The sequence below is a fragment of the Dipodomys ordii genome, unplaced genomic scaffold (genome assembly GCF_000151885.1).
Source record: "Dipodomys ordii isolate 6190 unplaced genomic scaffold, Dord_2.0 Scaffold303, whole genome shotgun sequence".
In the NCBI taxonomy this organism is placed as follows: Eukaryota; Metazoa; Chordata; class Mammalia; order Rodentia; family Heteromyidae; genus Dipodomys; species Dipodomys ordii.
In genome coordinates, this window is record NW_012267519.1 from 342,597 (window position 1) to 355,158 (window position 12,562).

At 39.3% G+C, this 12,562-nt stretch overlaps 1 protein-coding gene across 2 annotated transcripts; it reads right to left on the bottom strand.

Moving 5' to 3' along the window:
• Positions 1 to 412: 412 nt before the first annotated feature.
• Tceal8 (transcription elongation factor A (SII)-like 8) lies at positions 413 to 2,639 on the bottom strand. Of its 2 annotated transcripts, XM_013036587.1 has the most exons (3): positions 2,552 to 2,639; positions 2,005 to 2,073; positions 413 to 1,416 (listed from the first exon to the last, which is right to left on the bottom strand). In XM_013036587.1, the coding sequence occupies exon 3, from the start codon at positions 1,377 to 1,379 to the stop codon at positions 1,026 to 1,028; it is 354 nt and encodes a 117-aa protein (XP_012892041.1). In that variant the 5' UTR covers positions 1,380 to 1,416; positions 2,005 to 2,073; positions 2,552 to 2,639; the 3' UTR covers positions 413 to 1,025. The 2 variants fall into 2 exon arrangements, with proteins under 2 accessions (XP_012892041.1, XP_012892042.1); XM_013036588.1 differs by lacking the exon at positions 2,005 to 2,073.
• Positions 2,640 to 12,562: the final 9,923 nt, after the last annotated feature.

Consider the following 12,562-nt stretch of genomic DNA (forward strand, 5'->3'; position numbering starts at 1 on the left):
AACCTACCAGCGCCTCAAGAAAATGCAATGTGGTTTGATACTTAAGGCCCCAAGTATACTAGCAGCAGTGGTGATGGGAGAGGAACAGAGAAATACAGGACCAAACAGAAGAGGTAGCTGTGGCTAGCAGGCCTGGCAGGACTCAAGGGAGACAAGGCTGGAGATCAACAGCAGAGGTTTGGCAGAGAAGCCCCCACCTCTGCCTACTGGATTTGTTCTGGAGCACAGATTCAATCACATCAGGTCCTCCCTCAAATAAATAACTGGTAGTTCTACAGCATTTTGGCTTCTGTATGCACAGGTAGCACAAGGTCCTACCAAGCATAGCTCAGTCACAGTATGATTTTTTCCTCACAGCAGTTCTGTGAGGCAAATTATTTTCCCATGAAAAGACTGAGTCTTAAGCAAGTTATATGTAATGATTGCCAGTTTTATTCTTCAGGCTAAGAGATCCAGAGGTAATTAGAGGTTTACATTTCTTTTTAATAGCTCATTCATCAAGAGTTTAGTTGCCCCCATTGCCCTTACAAGCTGGTTGCAAATTAATTTTTAACTCTTGTTTATAAAAAAAATTCTCCATTCTTTGTGTGCAAGACACATGTGTTCATTAAAAAAATACACATAAGCAGAAGGCAAAACAAAAACTTCACACCACACAGAACTAAGCACGGTTAAGTTTCTGAGATACATATGTATGTATGCACGTGCTCATGCACGCACAAACACACACACAATTTGGAATTTTATCTTGCATATGTATGCGGACACTAAATATGCTGCATTGTAACCTGTTAGATTTTACTATACAATATGGACTGGAGATTTCCATGCATATATGTGAAACTTCCAACAGCAAAATCAACCTGGAAATTGGGTCAAAATCCCAAATCCAATGAGATGCTTGTAACAAGAAAACTACTTAAAATATCATCAGGTAATTAAATGTAAAATGAAAGTCAAAGATACATCAAAGAATGCTAACAGAAAGAAAGCAGCCAAGTTTCAATATTAGACCAGAAAAAAAATTAAGGTCTAAAGCACACAGGATACGGACGGCTGCGAGAATGTCTTTGCTTCCAATGCATCATCACAAACTTGTTTCTTACTCTTCTTATCTCTTCCCTAAGCCTTTCCAACTCATCTACTCCTCTTATCATTTCTTCAGGGTCCAAAAGCCTAACAGGAGTGTCTTCTTTAAATTCCTGGCTAGGCTGAGACGGCCCTCCATTAAGGTTTCCTTGTGCCTCTTGGTTTACACCTTCTTCCAGAGGTTGAGGATTTCCTTCTGCCTCCTGTGGTACATCTTCAGAAGGACGGTCTTCCTCTGCCTTTGGCATGTTCTGTGGTCTTCCTTCACTTGTTTCACAAGGCCTTTGCATGGTGAGTATTGTTATTAGTTTTTTCAACAAATAAATTCTAGAAAAACAAGAAAACAATAATAACTAGGTGCCAAGCAAACGGATTTTTAGCCTAACTAGTTCCCATAGCTACTGGCTTTGCACATAGGTCCCAGGGAAAAGTTTTCCAACTAGACAAAGCAAGTTTCTCAGGCTCAAAACTCTTCCTACTCCACCCCTCCCTTCAGCTCCCAGCCCTCCCCTTCGGGCTCCACCTCCATCTTCCCTCCTCCCTGCTCCAGCCCACCATTTTCCCAGCAGGCCCTGCTACAAGCCTCTCTAAGCACTGAAATGGGAGCAGCGTGGAAAACAATTAACCCTTCCCGCCCCTCAGGTTTCTAGCACTCCTGCCCAACTGTGCTTTTCCTACCCATCCCTAACTCCAGTCTCTCAATCGCGAGTGTCAGGTGTCTATCCCCTCCCCTTCTCCTCAGTATCCTTCCCACCCACCCCATTATCGCTCCACTCAGGGCACTGGCGTCCGGCTGGCTCTTAATCCACACGGGGAGGGGATGGGGGCTGCAGAGACCCGGGGCAGTGTTTTGGTGTCTCCTTCATTTCCACTATCTCCCAAAGAGACCGGAAGCAATTGTACCCTAGCACTGACCGGTACAGATCCGGGGGTTTTCCACTCTCCCTCCTCACTCGGATCTTGTCGCGCCCAAAATTCCGAGTCCTGCAGACAGACAGGAGTACTTGGTGAACACACTACTACAAGGACCAACGGGCCCCTTTTATCATTACAGGCCTTATTGGTTTAAAGTTTCCCAACTCCTCATTCCTCCCCTCCCCCCCCCCCGCTTTTGTGGCAACCCCGCCCTCCTCCTGTGTCCACCGTTTCCCAGCCAGCGAGCACTGAATGAAAGTCAAGTTTTTTTCCCCCACATTGTTTCTCTCTCTCTCTCTCCCTCCTTCCCTCCTTCCTTTCTCACCGTCCCTCTTGCCCTTTCTCCCCTTCCAGTTCCCCCTCTCTTTCTGAGTCAGGACCCTCAATTCGCTACCCTTCTTCCTCTCAAACCCAGACAAAACAGCCCAAAATATTCTGCACAAAATAGGGAGTTTGGCAAAACACTGGTGTAGCAAAAGCGAGCCCCTACCCGGAGCTAGGTTTCAGTTCTCCACGTCCACCCCACCTTGTCGAAGTCAGTGCTCACCTTTCACTGCCTGAAAAGATCCCGAGCACTTTCCTCCACCTGAAAAAGGAACTGCCACTGGGAAACGGGGCCTGGACTGTAAGGACTTCTGCACACGTCGACTCCTGGTCACGTGAGGGGCACGTCATCAATGAGCTTAAGTCCTCTCTTGCCCCTCCCAATAATACTGTAAACCCGCCGCTACATTTCCTCTACTTGATACCGTTGATCTTTTCCTATTTGCCAATCGGAGACAATAAAAATGGCATTTTCACCCTGTATATCTATTAGCTGATCTCAGATTGCCAAGAAAGATCAGCTTCTTAGGGTTAATCGATCAAGTTTTCCAATTTGGAGAATCATCTCATTCTCTCCCCCCCCCCCCAATATGTCCCTCTTTTCTCTTCCAAGATCCTGCACTCCACTATTTCCTCTGGAAGCCTATCCAGCATTATTAAAATGGATGAGGACAGTAGATGAGAGAGAGGGGAGCTGGGAAACAATCAAAGGTGAGACTGTGATACTTTAGTAGATTTCTTATATTTTAAACAGTCTATTTTTTAATTTATAAATCATATTTAAAAGGTGATGCCTTGATCTATATTTAAACCTTAGCATGAAAGGCTAACTTGGTTAAATCCGTTTTTAAGACTTGAAAAAAAAGTTTTCTAGTGGTTAAAAATAAAATGATAGTATTTGCAGCATATTAATTCTAGAATTTTTTCTTTCCTTTCCTTTTTCTTTTTTGATGTTAGATTTTTAAAAAAATCTTACTAAAACAGTATCTTTAATTTTTGCTGCTCAAATTAATATTTGGGAAGAGATTCAGATTAGCTGTTCTCCACTAGTCTCTGGGTGAACTCAAGTTATTAAGTATTAGATATCTGAGCAAAATCATTGATGACTGCTGTTTCAAATGCAGGCTTCTGACAGATCTTCCTTTCTAAATCAGATGAATTTGTGGAAAAGCCCAGTTTCCAATGAATGATCCTTTTTGTTGTTGAGAAATATATTTATAGGAAGACAAGCCTCCTAATAAAACACTCAAGGGAAAAGGGGGAAATCCCTGTATGTTATTACTGATGGTGAGGCTTTTAAGCAAGTGGAATTTTTCATTCGCTCTTCAACCATTCCTAACACATTTGAGAAACTCTGATATCATTTGATGTGATCCATTAAGAAACAGCACTATCAACATGTGCAATCAGAAAATAAAACATCATGTCACACATGCACACACATGTGCACATACACACTATAAAAGAAACTCATCTTCCTGAAACACAGAACCCATTGGCACCTGCGGGTGTGGTGGTGACTAGACTGTTAATCTGGCCAGTGGAGACAGTTGGGGAGTGCTTAAAAGGAAGGGGGTTGGTGCTTATGTAGATGATCATAGCAAGATGCCTAAGCCAACAACTGTCTCTCAGGAGACAGAAGAAAAAAAACCTTGCAAGAATAAATATTTATTTTAGACTAATGTTTTATAATATATACATGAATAATTTATTCTACAATTCATTGATAAACTTTCAATTATTTGAGAAGAGTTTTAAAGCAAAATATAATTTTTAGCCAGGCACTGGTGGCTCCTGCCTGTGATCCTAGCTTCTCCAGAGGCTGAGATTTGAGGATTGGAGTTACGTTTGAAACTAGTACAGGCAGTAAAGTCCATAAGAGTTATTGCTAATTTGCCACCAAAAAGCCAAAAGTGGAGCTGTGGTTCAAGCGGTAGAGCATGAGTCTTGAGTGGAAGATACTAAGGGACAGTGCCCAGGTCCTGAGTTCATACTCCAGTACAAAAACCAAAATAAAGATAAAATTAAACAAATACTTTTACTTTTTAAGATGCTACCATTTATTGGGGAGTGGGCTAGACACCTGGCTCAAGTGGTAGAGTATCAGATGAGCAAACAAGCCAATACAGCTCAAAGATCTGAGTTCAAACCTTGGTACCAGAAAAATTCCATAAACATTTAATGGGAAACAATGCTGAAAAGTGTGTGAAGATTGTGAACCAATGTATGCATTTGTTTAACAACCACTACAATCAGAACATAGGTCAATTCAATTCCTCAAATTATTTCATATTACCCTTTGTAGCCATATTTAACCCCATTTCCTAAACTTTGCAAACTACTGATTTGTCCCTCAGTATAGTTGTGTATTCAGAATATTATGTGTGTGTATGAGTGTGTGTTATGATTTTTTTTGAGACTGACTTTCTACAGTTCATCATCAATGCTGTTGTCAATTGGAAAAGGAAAATAACTATTCTAAAACAGAAAGTGGCTTGTTCTGAGCCATCTCAAAAGACTACACCCCAGAAAGAAAAACACTTAGCAACATCAGCTGCTGAAGGACCTGGTTCCCTATAAAGTGATGGCACAAGTTTTTTCTGTTCCAATAATAAAAATAGGTGGGTCATCAGTTAGGTAAATGATAGAAAATTGTAGAAATCCCATAAGAATCAATACTAGCTCCTTCCCATCTTCAGGATTTAATTGAGGCTACAAGGCCTTCAGTCTAACACTCATTAAAAATTGCATCCAGCAGAATGCCAAACTGGACAAAGGCTGATGATACTTGGCTGTTAAATGGGCCTAAGTACCCCCAAACCACTTAGGCTTCTTAATTTATAATTCACGTCCCCATAAGGTAACACTGCTCTAATCAGTGAAATGTAAACAATCTGGATATTCAAGGGTATCCTTTTTTAAGGAACTTCAGTTCACAATTCCCTGAACATATATTTAAATTGTTAGATATATCAATAGTTCATTTACATTTTATTAGTATTTGAATATTCCATAGCTTATCTATTCACCAGTGCTGAGCAACTATGAAGAAAGCTAGTACAAATATTCATGTACTGAATTTATTCTCTCATAGGTTCTTATCTAGACCACCTGTCTCAGCACCTCCTTTTATACCCCAAATTCACCTCTTACGTTACCATCAAATTCAATTTCACCTCTCTCTTCTTTCAACTGTCAATCTCTTGCTGAGAGATCCTGGATGGCAAACCTACCATGCACAGAGTGGATCCTATACTCTTCAACCTCACATTAAGCATGTATTAGAATTGATCCTCAGGACACACAATCTTATCCTAATCATGTACTTCTTTGCCGCACTAACTGTGTCTCACATATTCCATCCCTCTCATTTTTTTTGTCGGTCATGGGGTTTGAACTCTGGGCTTGGGCGCTGACCCTGCACTCTTCAGCTCGAGGCAAGCACTCTATCACTTGAGCCACAGCACCACTTCTAATTTTCTGGTGGTTAATTGGAGTTAAGAGTCTCACAGACTTTCCTGCCAGGACTGGCTCTGAACCATGATCCTCAGACCTCAGCCTCCTGAGTAGCTAGGATTACAGGCTGCATGAGCCACTGATGCTCACCTCCTCTCATTCTTTTTGCATGATATTTCTTTCTACCAACAACTGCTCTCCTCTTCCTTCTAGATCCTGGTACTGTTCATTTTTTAAAATCTCTGACGTTACCTCAACTGGAAGTGATCCCATCCTTTTCTGTGATTGATGAATGCTCATAGGGTGTGGAACCCTATTGTGGCTCTTAGCTAAGATCATTCCCTCTTACTCTTCGTGTGTGTGAGTGGGGGGTGGGAGGCACACATGTGTGGTGTGTGTTGGGGGAATACCTAACTAAGAAGATGGTCAGCTGAGGAATGGAAGTAGGCATCTAGGATCTGCCTTCAATTCTTCTGCTTCTGAAGTAACTGTTAAAAGGGTAGCTAGCTGGCGTGTCTCAAAAAAAATTCAGCATTTTAGAAAGTGTTGCTGGGATTGCAGATGTAGCTCCATGGTAGAGCCCTTCTGAGCATGCATGAAGCTTTGTGCTCAATACTAGAACATGAAACAAAGCAAAACAAAACAGAACACTTTGCCAATCAGCACACAGAGGAATCATCTCTGCCTTCATAAAAATTATAGGAAAATTTTGTTGTCCTCTCCTCTGTTTTGTTTGCATATAGTCACTGCAGCCCTATTCATATTTTATGGTGTTATTTGTGGAGGGCTCTGTTTTTCTAAATACTTAACCAAACAATGCAGGCATTCGTCTTCATTCTCATTCATGCATGGGCCATGTATGTATCTGTGTATCAGTGTAAGAGTCACTTATCTTTGCAATCAGATTAGTCACAGTAGATTTTAATATAAGTAAATTTTAAGGTACTAACATTCTTTGAGGGTAAAACCTATTTCTTTAAAAGGAAAGAAAGCATGCATGTGTTAATTTTAATGAGCACTGGAGAGTAGGCACCCTGGGTCCTGAACCAATCAGTGCCTATTTTTGTGTTTCACAGACACTGGAGATGGTTCCAAAACCCAAAGTCCTCCAAGGGAGAAGCAAGGAGGCTGTTTTTTTTCCATTCAGAAGTATTGTGAATGCTCTTAATCAAGGCTACAATGTCCAGAGAGTGCTTTCTGTATTCCTTTCTAAGTCATTTCTGTAATCTTTCATTCTGGTACACTGTATAGAGTATCAGTTATATACTGTATAGAGTATCTGATAACTGTATTCATTATATACTCTATACACTATACAACAACTTTTCTTGCATATTTCATCATGGCTGTTTTATGTTTTAATCAACACATACTTGTTGAACATACTTGTTGTTACAATGTAATGTTTCAATACATGTATATGTATACATTATGTATTGACTACCTCAGGGTAATAATCATAATCATCATCTCAAACATTTCTCATTTCTCTATTCTTTCAGATATTTTGAAATATATAGTTAAGTTACAATCACCATTCTATACTAGAGAATATCAACCTCATTCCTCCAAATTATAACTTTGTATCTATTGACTAGCCTCTCTTCATCCTCCCTTCAGCCTTGATTTTTCTTTCAAAGCTCATCCCATATAAGTTGAAAGAATATTCCCCTCTGTTGCTTCTCTAGCATTCTCTACCAGGCTGGAAGAATATCTAACCCAGTATAACAAAATCTGCCCCAGATCCAGAGATTTATTACATAGTGTATACTCAAGCAGCTTGCATTTAAAATGTTTTCAAAGTCAAAGCAGATTCAGGAAATTCTTGCACTCTACACACCTGAGGGTAGTGGTAGCCCACCTATGTTTTGGGGCAAGTAGCACACAGAGCCTGGTCCGATTTACTCAGAAATTGTTTCTATTCTACAAAGAAAACATTTCCACCATCCTTTTATGACCACATTTCTTGACAAAATGATGTTTGGTCATGCATGGATACATTTCACAAATTCAGCAGGGTATTCACAGTAGCCATTGACCATAACCATGGAATAAAATTAACTTGAAGGATCACTTTATAATATTTAATATTTCTTCCCACATAATTTTTTAGCTCACTGACTAAACTCGCAACTGAATGTTCCACATATTTGTGGATGATAGTGGCAAGGGATTTCTAATGATCCAAGTTGTAATACTTATAAATTTCTGTGCACTTAAAGTGCTGTGTCATGACCACTGCCATTTCAAACGTCCACAAGTCAGCCTGCTTAGACTTTTAATATGTAACATTATGCTCAATGTCTACCCTATTAAGATTCTTAATATTGATTGCTTATAGTTGAGAACTGCATCTAGGTAGAGTATCCTGCTAGGTTGATAAGGAGGCACACTAAAGCCATGTCAGAGCTTGAGCCAGGAAACTTTTTGGTTTCTGTTTCTGTTGTTGTAGGGGAGAGAATGTGGGTGGTACACACTGAGTGCTTTAAAAATTAAATTTATAGTGGAAAGAAAGCCTTTACTGACCTTTTGAGTCTATATCAGCTCCTCATGCTACATGATTCTTTAGACCCTGTGTTGACCACATCCTAATATGTTTATCTTTTTTTGGGTTTACTGCTTGTCCAGAAGTGCCATAAAAATGAAAAATGTATCTAGTTTAATGTTATGATCTATCCACGGTAGATATACCAGATTGATGGAAATAATCTCCATCACTATAGGAATGGCTGAATAAATTATTTATATGGTTAAAATTTTCAGATAAAAAAGAGCATCAGATAATGAACATGAAATAAAATAAGATTATGTTAAAGCTATATTTTGAGTGAAAAATGGCAGAACAAAGAAGAATGGCCCTGTGTGTGTGTGTGTGTGTGTGTGTGTGTGCATGCACACACATACATATTCAAGTTGTTTGTTAAATAGCTCCACTTTTGTTATAAATGTGAAGTTTTTACTAGCAACTACTATATGCTGTGGCCTGTCAAATTTCCCCTTTGTAGTTGAATAATGAATTACTTTAGTAACACTTCAGTGTGTTTTCTTTCTTTCTTTTGCTAGTCTTGGAGCTTGAACCCAGGGCCTGGGCACTATCCCTGAGCTTCTTTTGCTCAAGGCTAGCACTCTACCACTTGAGCCACAGAGCCACTTCTAGCTTTTCGTTTATGTGGTACTGAAGAATTGAACCCAGAGCTTCACGCATAAAAGTCATGCACTCTACCACTAAGCCACTCATTCTGAGTCCTTCTGTGTGTTTTCTTAACTAGTCAGTTATTCATTTATTGAGAGTTTTATTTTAGGATCATTAAGACTTAGTCTCGGGACTGGGAAGGTGGCTCAGTGGTAGAGTGCTTGCCTTGCATGCCTGAGGCACTGGGTTCGATTCCTTAGCACCACATAAGCCCTGAGCTGAAGAGCTGAGGGACAGCGCCCAGGCCCAGAGTTCAAGCCCCACGACAGACAAAAAAAAAAAAGATTTCTTGTTGGATTTCTGTACTTGTAAAATCACTGAGGATTTTTTGTACTATTTTTAGTTTTTGTGGGGGTTTGTTGTTCTTGTTGTTTTGGTTGGTCCTGGGGCTTGTACTTGTGGCCTATGTACTGTATCTGGGCTTCTTTTGCTCAAAGGTAGTGCCCTACCACTGTTTGTGTGATTAATTGGAGATAAGAGTCTCATAGACTTTCTTGCCCAGGCTGGCTTCAAACTGCCTCCTGGGTTTACAGGTGCGAACCACCAGTGCCTGGTTTCTTGCTTCTTTTCTTTTCTTTCTTTTTGTGGTACTGAGAGATTGAACCTAGGATTTTGAGCATGCTAGGCAAGCATTCTACTACTGAACTACAACCCTAACAAGAAGGAAATTTCTAAATCTGGCCAGAGCAAATCAGGAGAATTAAAATCTACCTCCTGAAAAGAAGAATGTCATGGAATTGTGGTTGTATGTTTAAAAAACAAGTTCAATAGCTAATACATATTTGGGGATATATCATTTGAGACTATACAAATATCCTGTAGATTTTGCATGTAGTAATTGCTATTGTGGTGTCTTAAAAAAATAACCTGGTCTCAACCATATTTTAGTAATTAGGATCTCAGTGCTGGATGTGCTGGTTGTTACTTGGATGTCTTTGATTCCAGGTTTTCTCCAGAGTTAGAGCAAGCAGGTACACAGATATGTATGTATTTAAAACTGTATATACATACATACCTGCTCTTATTATATATGTATACTTATATACATATATACATAACCTTATAATGGCACACTGATTCTAATCTATTACATTAAGTAGCTTTCTTTCCCCTTATTTTAACTCCTATAGCCTTTAGTAAGAAAATGAGTTCTCCTTATCTAAAATTTATTTACTTACTTGTTAAACACTAATATGTAAGTAAAATTATTTAGGATATCATGTACACCTGTGAAAAAACATATTTCCCATATTTAGGATGTAGCATTTGTATGTAGTTCTGTCTTTATCCTTATAGTAATTAGTTATAACAGTGTGTTTCCTCCAAGAAATGGAAACAGGTTTTTATTTTACTTTTTTGTTTTTTCCATGCTTTTCTCTTTTAGTCACTGCTTTTGATTTATGTACCCTTTGTCTTGTATGCAAGTTCATCTGATTTGGGGAAGGGAACCTCAAAAACAGTGAAACAAATTGTGAGCTAATTCAGCAGTGATACTCACTAGACACTATGTTGGAAATAAATGAATTATACAATTTTTTCCCTGCTTATGTGGTGCTGAGGAATCGAACCCAGGGCCTCAAGCATGCAAGGCAAGCGCTCTACCACTGAGCCATCTTCCCAGACCTTATCTTTGAACTTTTTATCTTTTTTGATGATAGTAGGACTTGAACACAGAAGGAAATATGAATACTTATGTGAATATTTTGTATTTTTATATTGGATACTTTGAAGGCTGTGTTAACTTCAATACCTAGTCACTTTTGCTGGCAGTTCCTGTTGTCTGCTTGTTACTTAATACATTGACTATCTCTCTCCTGTTTCTCTGTATTTATTTGAAAGAGAAATTTTTAGATAATGTACTTCAGCACTCAGCATTATTTTCCCCTCTCTGCGACTTATTGTTATTTAGTAATATTTATTATGCACACTCTTCTGCTATAGGAAACATCTTATGTTGCTTTTTATAGGACACAGTCTTGGGCATGTCCACAGTTGTGTTTTTGCAACCCTGTATTTGTTATTGAGCTCTGAAAACAGATGGCTGATAAGTGCCACTAATTTCTGGTTGATTATTTTATTATTTGTAACTGTGAACTTGGACATAAGAATGTCCTGTAGATTTTCAGATTCATGTAATAAAAGTTGGGTTCCTTTTCAGAGATAATTTTTTTTTTGGGTCCGGTTGTGGGGCCCGAACTCTGGGCCTGGGCGCTGTCCCTCAGCTCTTCAGCTCAAGGCTAGCTCTCTACCACTTGAGCCACAGCGCCACTTCCGGCTTTTTTCTTTTTCCTTATGTGGTGCTGAGGAATCGAACCCAGGGCCTCAGGCATGCAAGGCAAGTGCTCTACCACTGAGCCACCTTCCCAGCCCCTCAGAGATAGTTTTTAAGGTCAGTATTCGAGATTTATTTTGGCCTCAGGAAGTCTCAGCCTTTTCTCTTTGGTTCTATCTGGTAAAGTAGTGGGCCTAACATTTAGTATAGATCTCTAATAATGCTACTAATGCCTTCTTAATTCATTCTTTGTTTTGTGAGAAGTGTGGCTGAATTCAGGACTTCATACTTGCTAAACAGCTATTTTCCCACTTGAGTCATGCTTCCAGTCCTAATCTCCATTCTTATAGCACCTCAGCCTTTAACTTTGTAAGACAAATAATGTCAATTCATTTGTAAAGAGATTTGAAGGTCTGTGTTGGAAAAATCTGCATCTCTTCCAGCAAATATTCTGATCCAAGGATCTGAGAATAGGGACAGCAGCATGATTTTTCTATGAATGAACCCATGTAATACAAACAAAAAGAATTGGCATGGAAGCCAGGTGCTGGCGGTTCAATTTGGTAGCATTAAATTCACATGTATTTATCCTTTTCTTCCATATGCAATGCTGAGCCTAACAAACGTGCCTGCCCCATCCCCCATAGAGTTTCATAGAATTATTCCACTGTTATTTTAGAATATCAGTAGATAGAAACTAAAATTAGCAAAGAAATAACTCAAACTCAGAAATTAACTCTTACAGCTCAACAATTTAAAAAATTAACTCAATTTAAATTGGGCAAAAGAATACATTTGGGGCTGAAGGAGTGGCTCAAAGGTAAAGTACCTGCATCATAAGCATAGGGCCTCAAGTTCAAACCCATGTAATACAAACAAAAAGAATTGATTATAGAAGCCGGGTACTGGTGACTCACACTTGTAATCCTAGCTACTCAGGAGGCTGAGATCTGAGGATCACGATTCAAAGGAAACTCTGTAAAATTCTAATCTCCAATAAACCACTCAAAACCAGAACTGACCCTGTGGCTCAAAGTGGTAGAGCACTAGCCTTGAGGAAAAGAGCTCAGGGACAGTGTCCATGCCCTGAGTTCAAGCCCCATGACCAACAACAACAACAAAAAAAAACAAACTGATTATAGAAAATATGCCCAACATCATTAGCGATTAGAAAAATGCAAACCAAAACCATGAAATACTACTTTATATCCACTAATATATATATATATATATATATATTTTTTTTTTTTTTTTTTTTTTTTTTGCCGGTCATGGGGCCTAAACTCTGGGCCTGGGCGCTGTCCCTCAGCTCT

What these genes read in the sequence shown, in the direction of transcription:
- Tceal8 (XM_013036588.1), bottom strand. Translation starts at nt 1,379, where the DNA reads ATGCAAAGGCCTTGTGAAACAAGTGAAGGAAGACCACAGAACATGCCA.